This window comes from Macaca fascicularis, chromosome 9 (assembly GCF_037993035.2).
Source record: "Macaca fascicularis isolate 582-1 chromosome 9, T2T-MFA8v1.1".
Taxonomy (NCBI): domain Eukaryota; kingdom Metazoa; phylum Chordata; class Mammalia; order Primates; family Cercopithecidae; genus Macaca; species Macaca fascicularis.
This window is the reverse complement of record NC_088383.1, coordinates 129,915,189-129,941,572: the sequence shown is the minus strand read 5'-3', so window position 1 is coordinate 129,941,572 and position 26,384 is coordinate 129,915,189. Positions and strand designations below refer to the sequence as shown.

Below are 26,384 nucleotides of genomic sequence, written 5' to 3'. Positions count from 1 at the left end.
GATTAAAACTGCCGTTACGTTTTAATTAAAAGGGTTCTTTCATTCACAAATCATTTTGAGTCAGTCAAAATAATCTCACGCAGGCTCCCAGAGAAACATCCCCACTGCCTAGAACATTCTCCCTTGTGTGCCTTCCCTGCGTGGCCCTCCTTTAGTTCCGTAGCACTGTTACAAGTTTGTGCCTGAATGCTTTACTTCAGTCACATCCTGTTGCTGAGAATGGAATATCCTGGGTGGTCACAGAGCTCAGGATTCACTGAAACCTAACACCATCCTGAGGCAAGAGGAAGCCTCCAGTAATCAAACAGATGAGAGAGAAACTGTTTTCTTATTTAATGATGTCTACATGTTGAGACTCTCTGATCAGGTACCTGTGTGAGGGACATGAGGCTTGTATGAATCTGCTCTGTTAACTATTTTGAAAGAATAAAATGTCCTGCTACTACGTCCAAAGCAATGATTAGACCTAGAGCAAGACTGTGGTGGGGCAGCCAGCTACATTTGGCAGAGGATTTCATTAGCAACAGAGCAGGAAAAAGGTGACGGTGTGCAGTAGGAAATGGCTCTAAGACCAGCCAAGGGGAAGCACCTGCCATCCACCACCTGGCCTTCCTCCTGAAGCCCCACCTCCAGGGGGGCTCCTCCACCCCCACCCAGGCTTTGTGGCAAAGGGAAGGGCCCAGGCCTTGCCCAGCAGCTTCTGTAGGGGCCGGCACTGGGGCTAGGGGCTGCTGTCCTGGAGTCATTCTGTCTTATTCCCAATTTCAGCTGCTTGTTTCAGCTCGTGAAGACACCTCATTAGTGCGTTGACAACACATATTCTTAACGATCTTTCATGGAAAGATATTCAGAAAGGCTAAATATGAAAAACGATTCACACTTGTTCAGCTCTTGATTTCTAATGCTTGATGGAGGCGAGTGTGACAGTTTTCAGCAACGTGGCCATGAATATCACCAGAGAGCACCTGTTCTGTTTGGAAGGGGGTTTTCAGTTGTGTCTCGACACAGGCTTGGTCTCTGTGTCTCCGTGGGAGTCCTAACTGCTAACTAGCCAGCTAGACTGACACAAACCCAGGCTCTGGGCCTTGTCTGCTCACTGTGTTCACACCCAGCTGCCATGCCTGGCCCTGCTTTGCTCTCACAATCAGGCAATGCCTTAGTACCTATTTGTTGGCCTTAAATCCAAAGCATTTTCGTTTTTCAGAATGCACGACTCTGGTATAAAGCTTTTTCTTTCTCTCTGACTCCTAAGTTTGGTAATTCATATAATGAAGCCTTATCATCCAGTGTGATGGTATTTGAGGGTTCAGCCTTTGGAAGTAATTAGGCTGAGGTTGACCCCATGATGGGATTAGGGCTCATTTAAGGGGAAGATAGAGCACCGCTTGCTTCACGTGCATACACAGAGGAAAGGCCACATGAGTATGCAGCAAGAAGGCAGCGCTCTACAAGCTAGGAAGTTCCTCACCAGGAACAAATCTGCTGGCACCTTGGTCTTGGACCTCCAACCTCTAGAACTCTGAGAGATAAATGTCTGTTGTTTAAGCCACTCAGTCTATGTATTTGGTCATAGCAGCCAAAGCTAAGACAATGGTTGAATAAACAAATCTGGACAAATAATAAACAATGTAAAGAAAGCTGTATTTGCCCGTGGCCTTTAGAGTCTACTGCAGTGTGCCTAGGCAAAGAAACGGCAGGAAACATAGGCCACGTACAGGACCAATAATGGATCCTGGATTTCTTCTAGAACTGAGAGGTGAAGCCAGTTGGACTTCCTGGGTCAAGTGGGGACTTGGAGAACTTTTCTGTCTAGCTAGAGGATTGTAAACGCACCAATCAGCATTCTGTGTCTAGCTAAAGGATTGTAAATGCACCAATCGGCACTGTAAAAACGCACCAATCAGTACTCTGTGTCTAGCTAAAGGACTGTAAATGCAGCAATTAGCACTCTGTAAAAATGCACCAATCAGCGCTGTGTCTAGCTAAAGGATGGCAAATGCACCAATCAGCACTCTGTAAAAACGCACCAATCAGCACTCTGTATCTAGCTAAAGGATTGTAAACACACCAATCAGCACTCTGTAAAATGGACCAATCAGCAGGATGTTGGCAGGGACAAATAAGGGAATAAAAGCTGGCCATCCCAGCCAGTAGTGGCAACCCGCTTGGGTCCCCTTCCATGCTGTGGAAGTTTTGTTCTTTCGCTCTTCACAATAAATCTTGCTGCTGCTCACTCTTTGGGTCTGTGCTACCTTTAAGAGCTGTAACACTGCGAAGGTCTGCAGCTTCATTCTTGAAGTCAGTGAGACCAAGAACCCACTGGAAGTAACCAACTCCGGACACAGAACCGCTTGCCAAAGCACCGAGCTGGGGACAAGTATTCCTGGGACAGGCCTTCCTTTCCATGGAGCTCAGTTCCTTGGCAGAGGGTGTCAGACTGGTTGGTCTAAGGGTAGAAAGAGGCTATGCTTCTCTTTAAAAACTGTACCTCTTGGTGGGTATGATGTGTCACCCAACAGGCTCAGGAGGGAAAAGACAGAAATGCTCACGCCCTCATCTCCAAGTGCACTAAGCCACGTTCCCACCCGGGAACTCAGAGGTAGACTTGCCTGGGGTGTGGGTGTCCTTCCTGCCCTGTGCCGTACTCATAGGATTCCCACATACAGGTTTCTCTGGATACAGCAGGAGCAGCCAGGCTTTCGAGGCTGGGTGACCAGATGACGCCTGAGGAGCCAGCTCATCACCTGGCCTCATGCACAGCAATGCAGAGAACACAAAGGCCTGGAGGGAAGTTTTTATTTATTTATCATGTTTGTAAGTTACAGACATTTACGTTTTCAGCAATAATTTATAACAGTTACATCTCATACTTCAACTATCAGAACAGAAAGAACATTAAAGTACAAATACTTCAAAAATGAGGTTACTGTGATGTATCATAAAAGGAGTTAAAATTCAAAATATCAAAGACCTCACCTACCGAACTAAACATAAATCTTAAAACCTCCTATAGCCTCTGAGCCTGAAGTTACAAAACTTAGTGACTGCTTAAACCAAGGAATTAACAGTTCTGTGTTTTCAAGGTAAGAAAACAAAAATGCTTTGGTAAGCTATCTTTAATACTAGTTTAAATGTTTCTGTCCTGTTTGTATCTTGAAAGACTGTATATAAGTACAGGCGCAGCATATATTTGAGAAAACATCTCACAAATTTCATTTACTATAGGTTTCTCAATCATGTTTACATTTAATCAATGAGAAAAGTGATTCAGTCTCTTGAATTTTAAGTTAAAAAAATTAAAAAGTATTTCCAGGGACTCTTAAAGCTCTCTCCAAAAGTATAAAATATTATATACTTTCAAAATCTTAAGCATTCACATTCTTTCTGAGATCAACACAGGATACAAACTTACTCCCAACATAGACGCTCATGTGCTTTTGGGCACACATAGCCTTAGAACAGTGGTCAAACAGCTCACAGGACCCTGTACTCCTCTTCATCCTGGACTGTGGCGGTGACCACAGTCAGACCAGCCCCCTCCCATCTGCCTTCCAGGTCAGATTCCCTGGAATTTATTAAGCTGTCACTCTTCGATGCGTTCTTCCTTGGAGGACTCAAGCTCATTTAGTAAGTCTTTGCCAGCTGCTCCAGCTTTTGAAGCAAAGAGAACTGCTCCCTGCTTAAAACCGAGGTTCTTCAAACTCCTGGCATAATCTGCATATACAGCAGTGATAAGTTTCTGTAAACCATAGCTAAGGAAAAGAAGAGTAAAAAGGGCTGTGATGAGGCTCCGCACAGGCTCCTAGAAACAGGAAAGGTGAGTTGCGTCTGCTCTGCTGGCTGCTCGGAAGGGACCTGGTGTCCACAGCGGGCAGCACAGGATGAACACAGGAGCCTTTTTGTAGGCGGAGGGTGATTCCCGGCTATAGGAGGCCATATCTCAGTCTGTACAATCACTACCTTTCGCATCAGCTGAGGCCAAAGCTTCTCCTTCCAGAGGACTCAACCAACATCCTTCCAGATTCTCCCACAACCTACACTCAACTAAAGATTGGAAGATGAATGATATGAGAAGAGAAACTCAACCTGCATATCCTCATTCCATTTGAAAGTGTGAGAGGCTGGCAGTTTGGGGGCAGATATTTATTTCTCAACATTCCCTATATCTGGATGTTGGGTTTTTAGAAAGGCCTGCCTATTGTTTTTAAAAACTTTTTTTTTTTTTTTTAAACAGCCTATTGGGTACTCTGTGCTGATGCTTTGATCCTCAAAATAGATACACTGAACCAGTCACCTTCCCAATGACTAGGTACATGATCTTGAGTAGGCTCAGGCTTTAGTTTAATTTAAAAAAAACTTTCAGTGTAGGGCTGGGTGGCTCATGCCTGTAATCTCAGCACTTTGGGAGGCCAAGGTGAGAGGATCGCTTGAGTTGGAGTTTAAGGCCAGCCTGGGCAGCATAGACCTGCATCACTACCAAAACAAAACAAAACAAAACAACAAAAAACCCAGGCACAGTGGTGTGGACCTATGGTCCCAGCTACTGGGGAGGCTGAGGTGGGAGGATTGCTTGAGCCCAGGAAGTCAAGGCTGCAGTGAGCCATGATTGTGCCACTCACTCCAGTCTGGGCAGAAGAGTGAGACCTTGCCTCAAAAACAGGAAAAAAAAAAATTTAGTTTAGTCTTAGTTTAATTTTCTGTAAGAAAAAAAAAAAAAAATATATATATATATATATATATATGTATATATGTGTGTGTGTGTATATATATACACACAGAGAGAGAAAGAGGGAGAAAGAGAGAGAGAACCAAGTAGCTGCCATGTAGAAATGAGAGCAAATTTAAGAATTCGAAGCAAAGTGTAGTGAGCAGCAGCAGGGCCACACAAGCACTGGCCCAAGTTCATTCTTTTCTGGTCCTGGGAGTTGCATTCTCAAGTTCACTCTTTTCAAAGAAACCGATGTTGCTCAAGTGACATTTAGAAGAAATAAAATGTTGCGGCTGATGGGTGGATCATGGTGGCTGGCCTGAGCAACACCCCTCTTTAAGTGCTGTATTTTGTACCGTAGCATATTGTCATTAGAGGTGATCGTGGGAGTCTTTTTTAGTTATTCCAGTTTATTTTTTCTAGATAAATATATAAGATGTATTCCACGGAATGCCTGGTCTGGAAAAAGTACTATCTGAAAGTACCAAGTCCTTCTCCCTGTTCCCCAAATCATTCCTTCATCTTATTTTAAAGTTCAAACAAGACTTGGGGGCCCTGTCCTGCATAGTCCTTCCTGCCTCCCTCCATTCTAGTCAAAGCTGACACCCACGGTGCAGCCACCTTCTTTTCTGATTCTTTGTCCTCTAATTTCTCCCTCTTTCCTGGCTTTGGTGAATCAGAAAATCAGAACATGGATCTTTCACAACATAATATAGCTCCTGTCCAGGCAGCACAACTAAGGGAAATTCCAAAACCCATGCATGTCACTTTCTTCCTCGTCACTATAAAAACCTTGCAAAGGATATCTGTGTCCTCAGTGACTTCAAATGCTCCATACTTGAGGCAAGCTTCCACAAATAAGGCCGCTCTATCAAAGTATCGCATGCTGCTCAACAGAACAAAACAAGAGTTATGCTTTGTGATTTATGTCACTGGTGGGCAGCACCACTGAAGGGTATATTTCTGTATAAAGACATTTACACATTTTCCCTGGAAACCTTCGTACTACATTAAGATACAAGCACTTTTCTAAGCCCTGGTTTATTAAAAAAAGGAGGGAAGAATACTCACATCTCCAAACCCAAGCTTTTTAAAATTAATACTTTAAAAAATTGTGAAATAGTTTAAATACACAAAAATCTACAGAGATGACAAGTGCCCATGTACCCAGTATCCAGAGTTGACAAGTAATCTTTTGTCATATTTCCTTAATCTACCTCCCTTAGTTTTGAATAAATGAAATGCTCCACAATTAGTGATGGTTGTTCCTCTTCCAGATTTTCAGACAGGATGTCTCCACCTCACCATGCCTTCTGTCACCTCTCCCCCTGCTCTCTGGGCCTCCTCTCAGTTGCTCTAGTCAAAGCTGAATGGACCCCAATTCTCTGAAGACTTTTAAATTCCTTTTTACTAGGTGCCTGTTAGGTTTGATCAGCATATTAGTAGGAAACTATCATAGCTCCCAGACCAAATGAAGACGTAATGAACATGGACAGTTCCACTCTCCTTTGGGTTTTTTGACAAACCTGAAATGTATACTTCTCCTTTCACTTCACATTGAGTACCACCACCTGCTAGAACCGCGAGAGAACATGAAGTGACTGCTCACGGGCAGTCCTGAGCAGCCCATGTGAACTCTCGGTTTACCTGTGAAGCGTCTCTGCCACGCTGAAAAAGCAGCCCAGAGAGAGGAGGACCAGGAGAGCCTTTGATTTCTGATTGACTTGTGGAGAACAAAGGTGGTCAACCCACCGCTTTAAAACGTCGGCACACTCCTCAGGATTCAAACGGACCTGAGAAAGATGCCTGTGTTAACAACAAAAACATCCTGCGCTCTATAAAGAAAAAATAATAATTCCGTTAAAGTGAGATCTGTTTCTATGAAACACAGGCTAGGCTCTGCTTGACTAGAACACTGCCCCGAAGCTGCTGCACACCCTGAATGATGCTAAGTCTGTGCCTACAGGACCCAATACCTCTGGACTGTAGTTCAGGCTCAGACTCTAGGAGGAAGAGGAGGCAGCTGCTTTTACTTAATTGCTACCAATGCAAGATCCATTTTTAAATAAGTAATGCTATTTACACTCATAAAGAATAGGAAAAGGATGAAGGTTGCAAGAAAATATTTGCAAAGCAGCTTTGCAGCCCAAAAAATGTTTCAAAGTCATAAGTCCAAAGTTCAGGACTGAACTTTCTATCCCAAATGTTGAGGGCACCTACTGAAACTTGGAACCACCTACTTTCGCCAGCCATGCAGCCCGATTCCACTCGCCGTATGTCTGCAGGTAGCGACAGGCATCTGCAGCCTTGTCTATCAGACAGAGCAACTGAACGCCCTCTGAAAGACAAACGCACACCCCCTCAAGTGACACTGCAGCTCTTTCTTTGAGAAGTCATTAAAAAGTTAAATCCCCATTTGACCTTATTTAGTCTTGCCCATTTTATACCTACTGAAGACAGGCTTGATTTAAATTTTGAAACATAATATTCAGGGTTTTACTGTTATTACTCAAGTAACCAGGGTAGGAAGCACAATACAGTCTGGAGAATAAGTAGGGAAAGCATAGTTCTCTCGCAGGTTTTATTGTTCTGGCTTGCCTAGGATTGTTGGATTTATGCCTATTATCTCAGCAATTATTAATAGAGCCCCCTTTCACTCTGAAAAGTGTAAACAGTTAATTCTGGTTTAGACAATTATAGTCATCTGATTTATAGGTAGCAATCATTCTTCTTTTTCTTCAGCATATGTAAAAAAGAAAGAAATGTCCCTACTAATCAAATACTTTGCTGGGAACAAGGTCTCATTTTTCAGAGAGATGACAAATATATCATGTGTGCCTTACCTGCCAGTTTGCCATTGGCAATCATATTCGTCGCCACCAACTTAATGGTGCTCTGAGAGGGGCCTGACGAGGTGACAGTAGTGACTAAACAGGCTTTCAGTGAATCACAGTAATAATGCTGGTTATCTGCACTTGTTTCCAACAGCAACTGCACAGCTCTGTCTGTCTAGTAAGAGAAACGGTTTTTCTAATTACGAGAATATTTTCCTCCAACATAACTTTTTAAAATTCATAATGTGGAAAACTAAAGGAAAACACTCATTGTCAAAAACTGCAATTGAATATTTTGTTTACAAATACAAAAATTAAACAGAGGTGCTACACTACTATTTTGAGACAAACAAAGCCAGAGTCTGGTGTATCTAGGTGCTCGAGTAATTGCCTATTTTAAGCTTTGCACCAGTGAATTCGGACACACACACAAAAAAACAAAACAAATAGCTGGGCTCCACTGGACATTATGGAAGTCTAAATTACAAGCTGGTTAACCACATGTTTTTACTTTCTTATGAAGTTTATTGGTATTATTTTGAAAGAAAGCCTGAACTGTCTATAGGGAAGGAGGTACATTCAAGGGGAAAATACTATGAGATATATACATACAGATATATTGCTCTGAAATACTAATTAACTAGCAATTTAATGAAGCATGTAAAGAGTTACAAAAACTCACATACTTGACCCAAGAGTAGGAGCTGGTCTGTACATTTCCTTGTATGATCGTAAGTTGACCGTTTCACTTCCTGTAGATTAACCCTTTCTAGCTGAAATTTCTAGAATTGGAAAAAAAAAAAAGAAAAATTAAGCCTGGATTATGAGAGTCTGGAATTATTTAAATTTTACTGTACTTAATAAGATCACTTTAATAAACTACTTTGCCTTTTCAGGTTAATAATCAACTTTACAGCGTTCCAAATATTTAAGAAGAATTTGGAAAGAAAAAATGTTGATAGACATTATCGCTTGAATGCATGCCTGCCTGCCCACAGAAACTGGCGCTTAAGTAGAGCTGCATAAAAACCTATGTGCACTGAAGCATTCTGCAGGAGGTTAAAGAAATTCTGATGCGAACAGCAAATTCAATTCAAGTGTATAAAGTATTTGTTATTTATAGAAAATTAATGACAATTAAAATGAAGCTAACTTAAAAATGTAGACAAATTAAACAATTAAGACTGTTTAATAATAAAATTTTAATGCTTAGTAAAAAACTCAGTAATTGCCTATGAGCTTTTCAAATCCTGAATCAGGCTTTTTTTAATGCAAATGTACCAAGGGCTTCCTTCCTCTCCTTCCTTTCCTTCCTTTCCTTCCTTCTCTCCCTCCCTTCCTCTCTCCCTCCCTCCCTCCCTCCCCTCCCCTCCTTTCTTTTTTTTTTCTTTTTTTTTTTTTTGAGACAGAGTCTTGCTCTGTTGCCCAGGCTGGAATGCAGTGGCATGATCTCAGCTCACTGCAACCTCCACCTCCCGGGTTCAAGTGATTCTCCTGCTTCAGCCTCCTGAGTAGCTGGGACTACAGGCACGTGCCACCACACCCAGCTAATTTTCAAGGGCTTATTTCTATTACTGAACAGTAACTTAGTTTGAAAGTTTCCCAAGTTTAAGATATTGACAAAGATATAAGTAATCAAGATGACAGCTCTAAAGCTTTTGCTATGTGAAGTAGACTACCTGAAAGTAGGCATTTTCGCAGAGCACATCATAGCATATATCCAGTGGGTTGCTTAGTTTGTCTCGAGGAGCAGCTTCTTTAGGAGCTGTTGTGCTGGCTGACTTTTCCTGGGATAAGCTGTGCAGATAGTGGGCAGCGACAGTCCAGAAGTGCAGCTCCGATTCGTCACCATAGAGCCTGGCAAGGATGAAGCAACGTTTCAACTGCACTTGCAGCACACCTGGCCTGGATGGCTTGCTAGAGTAGACTGAAGGACTGGAAGGGAGTGTTGTCACATGTCCACTCGGATACTGGCATGGGGCCTGGCAGGGTGAAAGGGGGAGGCAGCAAGTTCTCCAGCCCTGCTACTGGGCCTCCAACAATACAAGGACCTGACTTCATAGGACCCCTTCAGACCCCAACATCTTTCCGTTCTGTGTTAAGAACAATTATTTACCTGGTTTGCCATTAGCATACCTTTCAATGTGGGACACTGATTCACATTAGGAAGAAGTTCTTCTGGGATAACTGGCTAGATAAGGTATGAAAGTAATGTGCTATTTATTCTGTAGGGAGAGGAGTCTTTTTTTTACAAGTGACAAACTCTACTGTAAGTCAGGATATACAGGTTGTTGCTTCTAAATATAATTTATTGTTATATTTAAATATATGCAGTTTGTATCTGATATTTTAAAACACATATTTTAAAAAGCTGTAGGAGGGAGTGCTTTCCAGAGAGAAGGCCTAGATCTCACATTTTAAATGCAATTTGATTTTTTTCCGATTTGTTATTACTACTATCAAAATTATTTTAAGTTAAATCTAAAGGATGAACTGATACATTTTTCTAAAATCTAAGTGTTTGTAACTAAAAACCCTTAAAAAAAACGAGTTGACTTGAAATCCTTATACAGAATACATCAAACAATATTACCTTGAAACAAGCAGGCACCTCTGCAAGAGAGTGAATTCTGGATCAAGCAACAGTTTCTTTATCTCACTGCGGAAGGAATCCGGACAAAAGTAAGACAAAAGTTTTCAATCAAACAATAAAGCATGGGGGTTGACCAATATACTCTTGAAATGAAAAATTCCAGTCAAATAACATGTGTAGAATTTACACAAAACAAGGTACTTTACTATGACACTGAAATCATAAAAGTTGAAGGGGGCTGAGAGTGTTCTCAAGGCTTGGAGAAGTAGCAGCTTTTGGCCACCACAGGGAGCTGCAGCGCTCTCATTTCTGGTTTATAGGCTTACAACAGTTTTTGAAAGTATCAGCTGCCTAACTACTGGAACAAGAATGCCATTGTTGACAAAGTCATTTTGCTAATCATCAAGAACAGTAAATACTTTAAAGAAGATGACATTCGTAATTTATTCTGAAACTATTCCAAAAATAAAGTATCTAAGGAAAAATGGTTAGTGCTTTTATAAATTCATGTTTCTAAAATAGTCAAATACTTAATATTCACAAATCAGGCAGGAAGATATTCTTTAAATCTATAGTTTCTCATTTAAACATAAATGTTAATCTTTGCATAGAAAAAACTAATTATTTTGAATTTTCCATCAAAAAAATCTCACGTTTAATTTGTTAAATACTATAATTATATGTAATAGATTCTAGACTGCGAACATGTGTTATGCTTTCCCCAAGAACTCCCTGTAGGCCCATATTTTTTCCTTTCTTATTCCCAGTACATTCTGTTCAATGCCCTTGGCTCTAGGGAGCACATTCATTTCTTAGCCAGACTTGTGCACACCAGCACCTGACACAGAGAACTCATTTTAGAAGCGGGAAGCAGACCCAGAATCACCCTGCGATTCGTCTCCCACTGTGAGGCTTCATGGATGTTTGTAGCACAGGCAGGCTGAGCTACAAGGACGCTCACACTATGCATCTAGTCCTGCCCTAATGTGAGACCGGAGCAGCTGGTGCTCATGAACTTGGTGAAGACAGATGCTCTCTCACTGTAACTACTAAGTACTTTTTCTGCAAAACAGACTCTAAAGGGAGGCAAACCTCTGTAAACAGAATGGTCTCTTCTTGGGCCATTAATACTTTCTAAAACATAACTTATTTTAATTTTGAAAAGTTGAATTATATTTTTCTTTCTCATATTCCTATTTTTTAATAAAACATGGAGTGCTTACTTAGACAATGAATTCAACTGCTCTTGGAGGAGATTCTTTATTTCTTCATTTTCTGGATAGTCACTGTAAAGAAAAGATTCTGAATGAGTTCATTATAGTCACTGTAAAGAAAAGATTTTGAATGAGTTCATTATCTCTTCACTTAAAACCATGTATTTCTTCACCTCAAAAAAGTTGTGTTAATATAGAGATAATCTTCTTTGTAGTTCTTGGTTAAAAACCTGGTGATAGACCAAAATAACAAAAATCTACTCAGGACCTCACCAATCAACTTTAATATCTGCTTGTATCTTATTGAGTCAAAAACAACAAAACGAGTAAAGAAAGTCTCCTTGGCTTTCAAGAAACCAGGAAATTTATTAGCAGGCTTTAAAATCTATCAGGTTAGATTCCTTTTAATGAAGAACTCAGCAATAACTAAAGGAATCTGCGCATTCACTAAACTCTGCAGAATGAATATTCTGAGGAGACAGTGCTTGGAGAACAGACACTTCCTGGCATTACTTTTAAATGCCCCATCCGTGCTGCACATGGCAGGAGTTCAGTAATATTTGTGAATTTAATTAATAATCACTAATAGTTTCTGTGAATATTTTTTTGCAATGAGGCAAATATTGAGATTTATAAGACACAGTATACCCCTGCAGCTAATGATGCTGCTTTTAAAAAGAATGTGCCTGGCTCCAAATTCCCCTGGCTTCCATTGCCCTCTTCACACGCATCCTTTTCATCATCATGACACATCCATGTTCAGACCATAAGACAAGCACACAGACACCTGAGAGCAATACATGCCCTCACAGCTCCTCACCGACCCACACTTCTACAAAGGCCCCTGAGAACCCAGAGGCAGCCTGGCAATTCTGTAGTGTCTCTACCTTCTCTTGGCTTTAAAGGCTCCATTCCCTTTAAATGCTGGAGTACAGGCCATGGCTGACTTTCATGGGTGTCCTTCAACCCCAAGTAAATTATGAAAGAAAAAGAAAAATGAAAAAACTTACACATGAGAAATGTCCAAAGAATACTGTCCATTCCAAGGCTGGTGTAATAAGAAGGCTTTCAAGGCAAGGGAGGCCCTTGGAACAAGCAGATAGGGGCACCACACAGGCTCTAGACAACAAAGAAAAGTTTTTAAAAATAAAATGAAGTTTTACATTACAATGAAGCTTCAGCTGTAAATCATTTACAGAGAGCAACAGGTAAATCTGGAACAACTGAGAGAATATATTCAATGTAGTCACTGCTTAGAAACACAAGCCAAGAGCAGAGAGTCTCTGCATTCAAATCTGATTAACATATTCTTCTTCCCCTCATTTTATTTTATTTTATTTTATATTTTATTTTAAAGACAAAGTCTTGCTCTGTCACCCAGGCTGGAGTGCAATGGCGAGATCTTGGCTCACTGCAACCTCCGCCTCCTGGGTTCAAGCGATTCTCCTGCCTCAGCCTCCCAAGTAGCTGGGATTACAGGCACCCGCCACCATGGCTGGCTAATTTTTGCATTTTTAGTAGAGATGGGGTTTCATCATGTTGTCCAGGTTGGTCTTGAACTCCTGACCTTGGGCAATCTGCACACCTTGACCTTCCAAAGTTCTGGGATTATAAGCATGAGCCACTACGACCGGCCTTCTTTTCCCTTTTTAAATTTAAGTATCCTGTGTGGTATACAACTCTGGTACTACTTGAATAAAGGATTCAATGCAATGACTCAACAAATAACAATAAAGTTCATTATTTTTAAATATTAAAAATAAATATATTTACCTGTATGTGCCTTTTGTACTTTTGTTTTTCTGAGACTATTCAATTAACATGGCCTATCAACCTTGAGTATGTCACTGAAGGGATCAGGCCACCTGTGATCACTAGCATTCCCAGGTCTCACTTATAATGGCAGCCCTTGAACACAGGGGCTATCCTCTTAGACTCTAGGCCCTAGCATCCCCCACATCCAGCAGCTGGCTTACTTAGAACACTAACAAACAAGATTTGCCTAGTTGTCAACATGTTTCAGTGCAAAGCAGCAGAAGACCTAAAGGCTGCAATGCCCAGCAGCTCTGCTCTGACCACCCTATACTCTATAGGACTCGACCTTAGCTCTAATTTTCTAGGGCTGCCTTGGCTGTTACAACTCGGCCTTATTACCAACTCCCCTCCAGAATCCTGCACAGGCTTTATCCATGGATCCCTTGAATAGATACAATTATGTAAAATGACACAAACTTATAAACAGCTAAATAGCGTTGGCTTATTTAAGTGACTGTATTTGTCCGTTTTCATGCTGCTGTAAAGAACTACCTGAGACCAGGTAATTTATAAAGAAAAGAGGTTTAATTGACTCACAGTTCCGTATGGCTGGGGAGGCAAACTTACAATCATGGCAGGTGAAGGGAAGCAAGACACATCTTACATGGCAGCAGGAGAGAGAGAGTGAGGGGGCAAGTGCCACACCTTTAAGCCATCAGATCTCCTGAGAACTCAGTCACTATTGTAAGAACAGTAAGGGCGAAAGCTGCCACCATGATCCAATCACCCCCCACCAGCTGCCTCCCCTGACCTGTGGGGATTACAATTTGACATGAGATTTGGGTGGAGACACAGAGCCAAATCCTATCAGTGATCCACATCAACCTTAGACTGTGCAATTATCCAGTATTATATCCAATATGATAGTCACTTAAAATATGGCTAGTATAATTAAAGAAATGAATGTTTGTCTTATTTAATTTAAACTTAAAAAGTGATTATTGATTCAGTCATTGAATAACTTTTAAGTATGTTTGAAACAACTTGAATACATTACTAGTTTTCAACTGAAAATTTCATAAAATCTAAATAGAGCTTGACTGTTTCTGCTGAAAATTTGTCCTCTAAATTTAGAGGGCAATTCAAGTTATTTTACAATAAATGTAAAATACTCACTGAATTTTGAAGAATGAATACTTTAAAAAAAGTAAAATGTCTCACTAGTAACTTTTAATACTGATTATATGTTGAAATAAAACTTTGGATATATTGGCTTAAATAACATTTTAATTAAAATAAATTTCTTTTTTTTTTTTAAATGTGGATACTTAAATTTAAACTTACATATGTGGCTCACATTATGTTTCTATTGGAAAGCTCTGCTTTAGAAAACTTCATTCTATGTAGTTAAATAAAAATTAAATTATACATAAAATATTTTATGTGGACTTTTCCATTTAAAAGCCAGAAAGTGATTGGAAATATTTTTAATAATACTTTTTTCACACCCAAGAATTTTAACATTGATTCAGTAAAATCACTTAAAATGCAGTCCAAATTCAAAAGTCCCTTGTTATTCCCCAAATGTCCTGAGAGCTATATTATTTTTAAAAATCTGGGGCCCAGTCAAGGCTGGTACACTGCATTGTCATGTCTCTTTAGTCTACTCCAATCTAGAACGCTCCTCCTCCCTTTTGGCTTTGGCCTTACATGACCTTTTCATTTTTGGAGTCCTGGTCAGCAGCTGTGGAGAATGCCCTACGTTCTAACTTCTCTGTTTTCTGATTATCAGACTCAGGTTAAACATTTTTGGCAGAGTCTGAACAAAGGATGTTGTGTACTTTTCACTGCATTGCACCAGAAGGAACATGTTAGCTGTCTGGTTACAGGAAACACTAACTCTGATCCTCTAGATAAGGGGTATTCACCAGAACTTCCTTATCAGGGCACCTTCCCCCCTATATAATTAATTAGTAAGTAACATGTGGGGGAAATACTGTCAGATTGCATTTCCTATTCTCAAACATCCTTTTATTCAGTGATCTGACATCCACAAGTGATCCTTGTTTGAATTAATTATTGTATCAGGGGCTGCAAACTGCTGACTTTCTCATCTTATTATTTCTGCATTCGTCAGCTGGCATTCTTCTGTCCACCTGAGCTTTTGCTTCTTGCCCACTTCCCCTTTCCTTACTGTGACTATTACTATTGAGTGAGGGTTTCTTTGGTATTCTGCACTTACATCAATACCACCATTAGTTTACATGATGCTCAGACTACCCCCAATTTGACAGGAGAAGCCTCTTATGTCAGGTCCTCCTCGGTTTTTCAATTCCTTACTTGAGTTCCGGCACCACGCAAGATGCCCCAGACCCATCTTGCACTTTTTGTGCCTCTGTCCTGAAATAAACTTTTTGTCCAAGGACCTCTGGCTCCTTTTAGCCTGGAAATGGAATTTACAAAGTAAAATCTGGGTGCTATGTGTGCTCACTGCCATTGAGTGTCATTGCAAGAAAACTCTCTGTGAGCAGAGCCAGGGAATATACATGTTCAAGAAGTCATGATTTTTTATCAATCCAAATCCACCCTTGGAGTGTTTCTTCCCACCACCGCCACTTCACATCTGCATCTCCCTTTCTATCAGCACAGACCCTGGTTCCCAAAAACTGCAATTTCGTTACTAATTTGTTCCAGACTATAACATGCACAAAACAGCTTCAGAATTACTAGTGCCACTGTCAGCTACTCAAGTAAAGTTCAACATTCCTTAGCAATTCTGTCCTTAGAATATAAACCACTAAAGGTGTGCAGTGAGTGAGAAGTTCTGTGTTTTAGTTATTTGAACTGTTTTTTTTTTGTGTGTGTAGTTACGTTACCAATATTTGTTATACAGTTTGGTTCAACTGTGTCTTGTATTCAATTTTAGGGTTTGCTTTTTCTTTCACCCTTGTTTTCACTGTATATTTTGACTATGTAAAATACATAAATGGTTCAAAACTTGAAACTATATAACAAATATAGAGAAGTTTCACTGCTATCCCCATAGTCTCCATTTTTCCATCTACATCCTCTAACTATTCTCATTGGTTTCTGGATTATTCTGTGTACGTGTGTGTTAGTAAGCAAACATGTGTGTGCATGCACCTATGTATAAAATTCACCTTTGCACACAAGCAGGCTATACATACTCTTTTACACTTGCATTTTTCACTTACACATATCCTGGATATCACTCCACATCAGGTCATAGAGCTATTCCTCACTATTTTACAGCTGCATAGATTATTCCATTCTGCAGATGTCCCCAAATTTATTCAACCAATCTCCTATGGCTAAGCAGTTAGGCTTTTTCCAAAATTTTGCTATGAATAAATTTGTGTGCATTTTGGTCACAATGTACGAATGTACATCTTAAAATGTATGAATGTACATCTTAAATTCTAAGCACTGGGATTGCTGGGTAAAAAGGTAAATGTGCACGTAGCTCTGTTAGATATTGCCCAATTCCTTCCTACAGGGGTCTCACTGTGAGCAATGGATGAGAGTGCTTATTTCCTCACAGCCTTGCCAACACAGTATATTTTCAAGCTTTTGAATCTGACAGGTAAGAAACAATTTTAATTTGTATTTTTCTCTTTTTAAAATTTTACTTTTTAAATTTCTTTTTCTTCTTTTATCCTTACCAGTAAGAGGTCAAATATTTTTCTTATTATAAATAAAGTTGAGTATCATTTCATATGTTGAAGGGTCATTTGTTTATCTGTTTTTCCCCTCTGTACACAGTCTGTGACTTGTAAATTACTTTCCCCCGGGTGATCATTTGTATTTGGCTTGCTTATTGAACACTTTATTTTATTCTTATTAAAGCTTTTCCTTTGTTTTGAATTTTTTTTTTTTTTAAATTTCTACTTAGTCATCTTTTCTTTTACATCTGGGCTATAAAGGAAGGATTGTATCTTGGAAAAATGAGGCTTATCTAACTACCTTCAGAAGCACTGAACACTTAGCACTGAAAAGGATGCAGGTGGCTAACTTACTTACCTTTCTTTCTATTCATCCCTCATAGATGACAATCTATATAATTCTCAAGTCAGCCCCACTCATGTTTTAGATGGTATATGTGTATGTTCTAGGTAGATTCATGTAGTAGTTGTTGGTATTACATCACAGTATGTTTGGAAATGGTAAATGTCAGGGAAAAAAATTAATTATACATAATAATCTTGGAATGGTTCAAGGAAAGTTCTCATGCTGTGTGGTAATTTCTTAATCAATGAACAAATGAAAAGATACAAGAGAATCCACGTAGAAAGCGGCATCGAGTGTTCACATCATGCAAGCAAGACAACATTGACCAAGTCTGAGTAAAAGGAGGGAAATATCTTATTTTTAAAAACAAATACATGCTATTTCCCCAAAAGCAAAATATTGTTGACAGCATCCCAATGAGCATGAACAAACTGAAACTGACCCTAACTACTTCCCTCCCTCAAGTGAATTTAAATCTTTCTACTGAAGGGTAAAGATCAGCCACGAAAAAGTAATAGGTGATCAACTCACAGCTATAGAAACTCACCTGCAAGAGCTCATTCACCTCTTAAAATTACACAATTAGAACGCAAAAGCAGTTAGCATCACTGCTGTTTGTCATAGATTCTGCTCCATCTGGGCTAAAGTTATGTGAGGTGTGAATCATAACATCCCGGTTTTTAGCTACCTACATGACAGGAATGTAGAAAATCAGTAACCAAAGAGCCAAGAAGTAAAGCAGTAGAAAAAAGTTACTCCTCCACCACTTGGAAGAGGCAGCAACATTAAGGTGAGCTGGAAGTCTGGGAAGAAAAGGACCCTATTTTGTGATTTTGTTCAGTGTGATTCAATGAGCGGGGAAAAAGAGAGCTAAGGAACACTACTGGTGTTCGGGCAGGACAATTCTTCATTGCACTAGATCGTTCCAGGTTGTTTAGCATCCCTGGACCTCCCCTCATCTGCAAGTCATTGTGAGACATTTCTGAACGCCCCAAGATTACCGAAAATGACTGCGGAAAGCTGTGGCACATGAAGAGGAAAGGTTTGTGCATAAATCTGATTTTGGAAAGCTTCCTTCTATATATGCTTACTTAGGAAAAATGTGCTTAGCAGTGGCCTTTAACACGGGGGAGGAAATTAGGTTGAACAGTCCCTGATATCAAGTCAACACTATTTGAAGGGTGTGGAAACTGCATGATACTAGAATGCTATTAAACAAATCTCATACTCTTACATTCCTTTTAGATGTGGCTAAAAAGACTATTAAGATTTATTTTGATGGCACTTTATGTCCCTGACAAATTAGGCAGCAGATAAGAAAGGTTCTCCAACTCAAAAACAGGAATTCTAATCTTCTAATTTGACTGCCCTCTTTATTGGAGGAAGAAGTGGCCTATCTAAGCTGCTCTAAAAAAATGTACAGATGTGAATCAATATTTTATGATATTCTCTACTTATCAAGGAGAATTGAAGAAAACATAGGAAATACCAATGTCTATGACCTATTTTATTTTTATCCCACGTCAGTAAGCCCCAAATATACTTCTAATTCCTCAGAATAGAAATATACTATATTAAGCTTATTTTCCCCAAGACCAAATTGGCCATGAATCTGGAGGTGAACACACAGATGTCTTTTTTCTCACTTCACATTTACACTACCACAGTTTTCATTCTTTAACATTTATTGAGGGTTGTTCTGAGTTTAAAGCTCAATTTGTGGAATGAATACCCAATTGCATTGACCTTTCCTGATTGCTACTTGGATTTTTTTCCTCTTTCTGGCTGAGGCTATAACATTCGAGATTGAGAAGAATTTTAAAAAATATATATTAGAAAAATTTTAAAAGAAACATGTGATCTAAAATCTGGCCACAGGCTAGATGTTCAAGTACGGTATTGAACATGGGTTAATATGGTAGACTCCATTTCTGTAGTCAGTTTAAGAACAAGCTACACCTTGACTTTGGAGCTTTTTAGATTCAAATTTTTTATTAGAAGTGAAGGAAAAGCTCTCCAAACATGTAGACTGCAGTTCCACACTTCTTTACCTAGAATTAGTAACTAATTTTTTTCAAAAATCACCCTTGAAGTTCCTTCAATTTCCTCAATACCTTTAGGTTTCAAATGAATACCAATGCTTGCCCTTTCCTAGGAGGCCATCCTGATGCTTCCCCAGAGCTGGCAAATGACTCAAGGACAGACACGGGAAAGCAGGTCTTGAATTCTGGCTTCACCTGCTGGCAGTTACACAGTAAGAAGTGGTGGTGCCCAAATGTAGTGGGCAGGGGTGGGCGGTGACAAACACCAAAGCACACCTAATGTAAGCTAAAGACGGCCCCACTAACATCAGCAGCAACTTGGTAGGCCTCAAGCATGAGCACAAAGTGAAAAACCAGGTTTTCAAAACCTTACTGTGTCTGAAGTGCCAAACACTGACTCTACAAAGGTTCAGAAAAGTCTCATGAAATTTTATATGTATCAGCCTGGAGGGTGCACCAAAGTTGTGCTGGGAGAATACTCAGGCAAGAAGTTCCCTCCTCTGCTCCAATTAGGATCAACTATCTTCCAAGGATGAACACTGTATTTCATCAGCCAAAAGCTGCCTTTTAAACTGATAAATGGATGCACTCACAATCATCCCATTCTTTTTTTTTTTTTGGAGTCACATATGGGGTATATTCTACTAAAATGTTTTTTATTCTGGTAAAAAGCAATATCAAAACAACCATACAAAAGAGAGCAAGATACTGCAGTCTCCTAATCTGCTTGACTAGTCATTTTACTAGTCACAGATTGGCATCAAAATTCATAATACTCAGAATACTTTGCAAAGTGACTTTTCAATGATATATGGTTGCAAAAGATGTAAGGCCATTATTTAAAAGCCAGCAGTCTTATCACTAGATTTATGTCCTCTGATGAGTTCACCTAAATTCTGGGTAAGCCATTTTTATAAATGTAAACATCTTTTATCTTGTTAACAAACCAAAGAAAAGAGTCAAAAAAAGGGGCACTTATAAAACCTGAGTTGGGAATAACTGACATCTATAGTTACGAAGACTGCAGCATCTCAGCAGTAAAAACACTCAAGCTTCAACTTAATATATTTTCTTAAACTCAGATTCTAAGAAAATAAGACTGAAATGAAACAAAGCAGCAGCTCTCTCCCCAAAATATAGCAGCTTGTGGCAAAGTAAAGACAGGTTCCAAAGACCCCATCATTAGGATTCCATACCGGTTAACTCCTGTTCATCCATTCTAAAGCACGCAGACTTCATAGACATCTCTAGGACTCTGATGCACCCATCATCTGAAGCCAAGATCACTTTATCTGACGTACACCAGTCCACATCCAATATACGAAAGGTCACATTTCTGCCACTTCTTAAACTGCTCACCATCTGAACCTTCAAGAGTGAATTTGGGCATCACTTCCAGACAGAAAAGGAAGATGTTTATTATTCTAGATTAAATGGTCAAGGAAGACAGTCTGTGGCAAAGGCCCAGTGCAAGCTGAGAACTCGGCAGCCTCTGGCAATCTTCCTTCCACAAAGAGGCAGCGTTTTAAAGGTCTCAAAGACAGTGATAATATTAAAAAATAAATAAATCGGCCGGGCGCGGTGGCTCATGCCTATAATCCCAGCACTTCAGGAGGCTGAGGTGGGCAGATCACCTGAGGTCAGGAGTTTGAGACCAGCCTGCCCAATATGGCGAAACCCCGTCTCTACTAAAAATACAAAAAATTAGCCGGGTGTGGTGGTGGGTGCCTCTAATCCCAGCTACTCAGAAGGCTGAGGCAGGAGAATTGCTTAGAACCTGGGAGGCGGAGGTTGTGGTGAGTCGAGATGGCACCATTGCACTCCAGCCCGGGTGACAAGAGCGAAACTCCACTTCAAAATAGAAAATAAAAAATAAAAATAATAAAATAAAATAAATAAATAAATCTTGAGTTGTTACCTTTAGAACAGAAATATCGTAAAGTAAAAGTTTTTAAAAGAAAATAATTTGTTATGAGAAACTTGACAAACTCATTAAGTACTTTTCATTTCTAAATCGGAAAGAAGTATTTTTTTTAACAAAGCACAGTTCCTATGGCTAACAATCCATTTACATTTTTTCCTCATGGAGAGGGCCTACCTCTTTGGTATCCCACACTTCGGCTCCATCATTGTACATTGCTATTAATTTTTGATTTCCTTTACCAGGAGCAAAACGAATCTTCCTCACCCAACTTCGATGTGTAGGTATTCCTCTGAAGACAAAGAGACAAAAACACCAATACAATGTAGAGTGAGATCTGGTCATCAGAAGCTATATCTAATGTCTCTCACTATTTCCAGTTCTGACAGGTCTGATGATGGGAGAACCCTTTACTTGCTAGGACTGGGGGCCACATCTGACAGAAAGGGCCTGTCCTTTAAGGTCAGCTAAGACTTCTGCAGAAGCCACTTGCAGACAACTATCTCCTAAGAATGACTGGCTCGAGCTCCATCCTCCCAAGTTTAGGTGAAGGGACCCAAGGTTCCAAGCTACACTTCCACGAGTTTACTGATCCTGCTTGCCAAGTCACAAGCCTCTAATGGAACCATATCAAGATGTCATTTTTTTTTTTTTAAACAAAAGAACAAGATTTCATTCTTGGCTTATACCTGGATACTCTGCCTTTCAAGTCCCAGAAATTTAAATTTCCATCCATATCTCCAAGCACTAACGTATCACCTTTCCAAGCGATGCAGGTAATGCTACCCATACTTCCCTAGAAAACAAGAGCAACAAACACACATAAATTTCACTATGCCGTATAAGACATCATGATAAATAAATGTTTTAATAAAACTTAATTTAAAGGGCTGTGCTTTAGTATGCTTTTAGTCATCAAATCCTAAAACAGACTTCAGACACTAACAAAGAGCTACACTGCCTATCAATTTCAACTATGAAGAAATAAGAGATTGCAACTTGATAGACATTAAGTAGTTACTGGAACTAGATTTAAAGAGAGGGTATGTCTTTTGAGGAACAAATACCTCAAAACAAAAAAAAAGGAAATTAAAGTAACAAAAGGAGAGACGTAAAGGGAAGGTTTTCCGGAGAGCCTACTCAAACTTATCTCACACTGCCTTTAAATCCATTCCAAGGGAAACTTAAAGCTCTTTTATAACTAATTGTGTGGTGATTTTTCTATTGAAAAAAAGGATCCAGAGTTTCACTGATACCTTTTGGAACACTGTGGAATCATGAAGGTGAAGAAATGCTGTTTACTAAAGGCATATGCAGTTTAAATTCATAGAAAGCTTTGCACAGAAGTTACATAAAGAAGCACAATATCAGAATGAAATGCTGCTATAATCAATCTAACTTGGAGGAAGAAAGGAATAAGAAAGGAACTTGCAGTTCTAACAGATGCTTAGAGGCGGTTTCATGGAGGGCTCAGCAGCCTGGGCTCTGGAGTCAGACTGCCTGGGCTTGAATCCCAGCTTGAAACTGGCATGTGATTTGAGGTATGTTTACTTAACCTTTCTGTCTTGGATTTATTGTCAATAAAGAAGTTCGTGAAATTTGAGTTGTTGCTAATATTAATAAATGTATAAAGGCAGTAGCCTTAAAGCAATGCCTGCCATGCAGTAGTCAATACATGTTAGCTATTAAATAATATTACTGCTATTTATTAAAAGAAATCTTGTTTTTGCATTTATTGTACAATATAAAAATTCAAATGGTATCCATGGTAAAAAGTAAGAAAATTCTAGTGGTTTGAATAATTGACCATTAGTAGACTAGCATACACACTGAATACTGCATAAACTCTGGTAATAGTCAAGAAACCAAACAAAAACTGGATTTAAAAATCAGTATTATAATAAATTAATTTAAAAACTTAGTTATATTAAAGAAATGAAATTCTGTATAATATGAAGCAACACTTTAAGATATCTACTTTCCTAACAATATAATAGAATGTTAATTAAGAAGTTGCCTTTGAAGAGACTTCTGAAACTAGGTCATAATAGATTCTGCAACTTCCTTCTTGCCGTCTCAGCTCATGTGCTCTAGGAGAGGCCAGTTGTCATGCATGAGGATACTCAAGCAGCCTTACAGAAAGACGGACATGAGGAAGAACTAAGGTCCCTTGTCAACAGTCAGCATTAATGTGCAATAGCCTTGTGAGTCAGCCATCTTGAAAACGGATCCTTCTGCCCCGTCACACTTCAAAAGACTAGCCACAGCCAACATCTAGATTGTAACTTTATGAGACCCCAAAGCCACCTATAAAATTATGGGGGTTGGCATTCTACTAGAGCATTCTATTTTTAGATGGCAATTTAAAATAAATATACATATTTTTAAAAATCCCCTCATGCCTTCATTTAACCATTATAATAGCCTGTATTAGTTAACATAAACATTTTCATGATCCATCTATTAAAAACTATCTATGAGATGCATGCTGACACAAATGATTAATGGCAAAACTTTAGTTACAGATTCCACAAGGCCATAAGAAGGAAATATGTTAGTTAGTAAATGTTAATAATACTATTACACTTACAACCTGATTACTATTATCCAAAAATAATACTAGATTGTAAGTCAAATCCTTCAGGGTAATGCCTGAAACGGAAAGAAGACAGATACTGAAGTCAGACAGGCCTGAGTTTAAAACACTGCTCTGCCATATAAGTAAGCTGGGTAACCTTGGGAAAGTTACTTATTCTCTCTCAGTTTTGTTATAGGTAAAATGGAGATAACTCCTCATGGATTATTATGGGGATAAAAATGAGTAGCACATAGTAAACATTTAATCAAAATAGTTACAGCGTTATTCTCCTGCAGTATTCTCTAGCAGGTTTAATAGAAGATAATATCTCCTTAAGTAAAGTTTATTTACATTAGGCTTTTTTGAAGTTTTCCAACTTAACTATGCCTTCACTGGATATGGAACCAACAAAACAAAATCTTCTGATGAAGATTTAATTAAGGTTGTACTCACATCTGGTGGAATCCGAGCACTATCTTTTACTGAGTTTCCTTCAACAGTGAGATGATAAACTTGGCCATCATTATCCGTAAATACAAAATGTTCCCGGGCAGAGATGTTCTGACTAAGTTCAGATTTACTTTCTGCCTCCTGCAGCAAGCTTTGGGATGGTGAAAAATAAGATAAAGACTTTTCTTTTCCCTAGAGTGATACCCATAATTAATTAACTTGCCCAAAGTACAGATGCATTAAGAGGAGGTCCAAAACTATTTTTTGAAAAGTCTGAAACTAATATTTGCCCAAACTAATTTTGGGTAAACACGAATCACTCCTAAACAGTCACAACATCAGAGGAAGTTTACCCTGGACAGAGAAAAATGGTGATCTAAACTTAATACAAGAGAAATAAACTTCATAGAGGTTTTTGCTATAGAACTCTTCTCAATAGAAGGGAGGCTGTACAGTGACCTAACATTATCTCTGAAGCTTTTTATCTGTAAGATTGGCATGGATGGGGTGGCGCACAAATTTAGGATTCCCAACACATTTTCTTTGGTGTGCATAAATGATAATATGATCTATCTCTATGTCTATGCTATGTTCATTTGAATTTCAGGAACTGAAGTGTATGGAGTAGAAGGGCACTTGGAATGATCACATGTACTAACAGAGGCTGATGGGTGAATATTACTGCATTTGTTATTAGTTACAATAAACAGTATAGTATAATAAAAATGATAAACTTTTTAGTAATCTGGGTATGCACTAAAAGATGAAACTAAGTATATTCAAAAGCAGAGTCCAACTTGCTACCACAGACACCTTTGGATGACACTTGTCAACTTCCCAGACATGACACTAACAGCACAAATGACAGTGTCAAGAAACCCTGTACTGTACCTGATCACAGATGATTCAACAATACTCAGCTCTGTGTCTGAGACCACAGTCTGGCGGGCCATGGCCTCTCGAGTAGCAAGTTGCTTCTTTCTCAGGCTCTTCAAGTTGTGAGATGGTGACCATTCCTGTAAAGCAAAAGCAGGCAGACAAACCGAGACGTGCTAGGTTTCCTTCTGTCAAAGAATCCTCCAGAACAGCTGGGCACACACACCACTGCCCAGTATCATTTATTATTACCGCACATGAATCCACAATTTGTTCTTTAGATTTTACCTACTTAGAGAAAAGCTGAATGAATGCATTTTAATTAGAGCTTTTATGGCAAACTTCCAAAAGGTCTGAGCTTTTGATATTTTTTAAAAATTTTACAAAATGAAAATAATGAATTCAACGATAGTATGGCCTATTCTCATCTCCTCCTTCATCTCTTGTGTGCACAGGATAAGACAATCACAATTCTCCAACCAGGGTCCTTTATCATCCATAGATCCCTCCAAAATCACTTGTTTTATTTATATATTCTTTCATATTCCGCCTATCGTAAAACCTTCAGTCCAACATCCTCACATATGTATAAGTTCTTAACGTGTAGTTATTTCACATGTATTTCTAATTTACATAAATAGTATGGTGTTTACATATAAATGTGTGTGTGTGTGTGTGTATATATATATATGTATTTTATCCTGTTTCTTACTCCTTCCACTGTATTTAAGTCCTCTTCCTCATGTTTCTGCATGCTACATAACACTCCATGGCTGCATCAGCCAACTGTTAATCTGTCTCCTCTCTCTCGGTAAAAAACAGGCAGATGGTCTCCAAACTCACATCATGACAAAACACACCACAGTCAATATCCTTGCAAGAGCTCGGCAGACACAGAGGATGTCTGTGTTTGCCCAAGTGCTGCCAGTGTGCTTTACAGAATGGCTGCATTGGTCTACATTCCTACCAGCAATGCACAAGGATTCCCATACCCTATGTTCCACCCACACTTGACACTACATGGCTTTCCAGTTTTTGTTAGTCTAAAAGGTAGATCCATATCATGGTTTGAACATCTCTGAAAACTGATGAGTCTGAACATTCCTTTATATGGCTTGTTGGCGTTTTAGGTTTCTCTGCCTCTCATTAGCTCTTCACCAACTTTGTTCATTTTTCCACTAGGGTTCCTGCTTTTTTTCACTGTTGATTTGCAGGAGTTTCTAGTTAAATTTAGATGCTGGAAAATTTGTTTTCCCAAAATGTCTTCTGTATTTAAGTTTGACAATGATATTTTTCATCAAACAAAAAGCATTAATCTTGATTAATTAAGTTTCTTTTTCTTTTCTTTTTTTTTTTTTTTTTTCTTGCCTTTTGGTTTGATCTT

At 39.1% G+C, this 26,384-nt stretch overlaps 1 protein-coding gene across 3 annotated transcripts in view; it reads right to left on the bottom strand.

Moving 5' to 3' along the window:
* Nucleotides 1–2,782: 2,782 nt before the first annotated feature.
* WDR11 (WD repeat domain 11) overlaps nt 2,783–26,384 on the bottom strand; it is a 55,746-nt gene continuing 32,144 nt past the window's right edge. For 2 of the 3 annotated variants that reach the window (XM_074000815.1, XM_005566592.4), the window contains exons 15-29: nt 25,016–25,140; nt 24,128–24,275; nt 21,786–21,892; nt 21,274–21,388; nt 20,372–20,543; nt 12,360–12,468; nt 11,359–11,421; nt 10,136–10,201; nt 9,222–9,399; nt 8,229–8,324; nt 7,552–7,717; nt 6,949–7,046; nt 6,356–6,501; nt 5,515–5,594; nt 2,783–3,741 (exon numbers count right to left, since the gene is read on the bottom strand). In XM_074000815.1, coding sequence (XP_073856916.1) covers nt 3,584–3,741; nt 5,515–5,594; nt 6,356–6,501; nt 6,949–7,046; nt 7,552–7,717; nt 8,229–8,324; nt 9,222–9,399; nt 10,136–10,201; nt 11,359–11,421; nt 12,360–12,468; nt 20,372–20,543; nt 21,274–21,388; nt 21,786–21,892; nt 24,128–24,275; nt 25,016–25,140 — 1,827 coding nt within the window. In that variant the 3' untranslated portion in view covers nt 2,783–3,583. Of the gene's footprint in view, nt 3,742–5,514; nt 5,595–6,355; nt 6,502–6,948; nt 7,047–7,551; nt 7,718–8,228; nt 8,325–9,221; nt 9,400–10,135; nt 10,202–11,358; nt 11,422–12,359; nt 12,469–17,696; nt 17,822–20,371; nt 20,544–21,273; nt 21,389–21,785; nt 21,893–24,127; nt 24,276–25,015; nt 25,141–26,384 lie in introns of those variants that run through there. The other variant, XM_074000816.1, reaches the window with a different exon arrangement.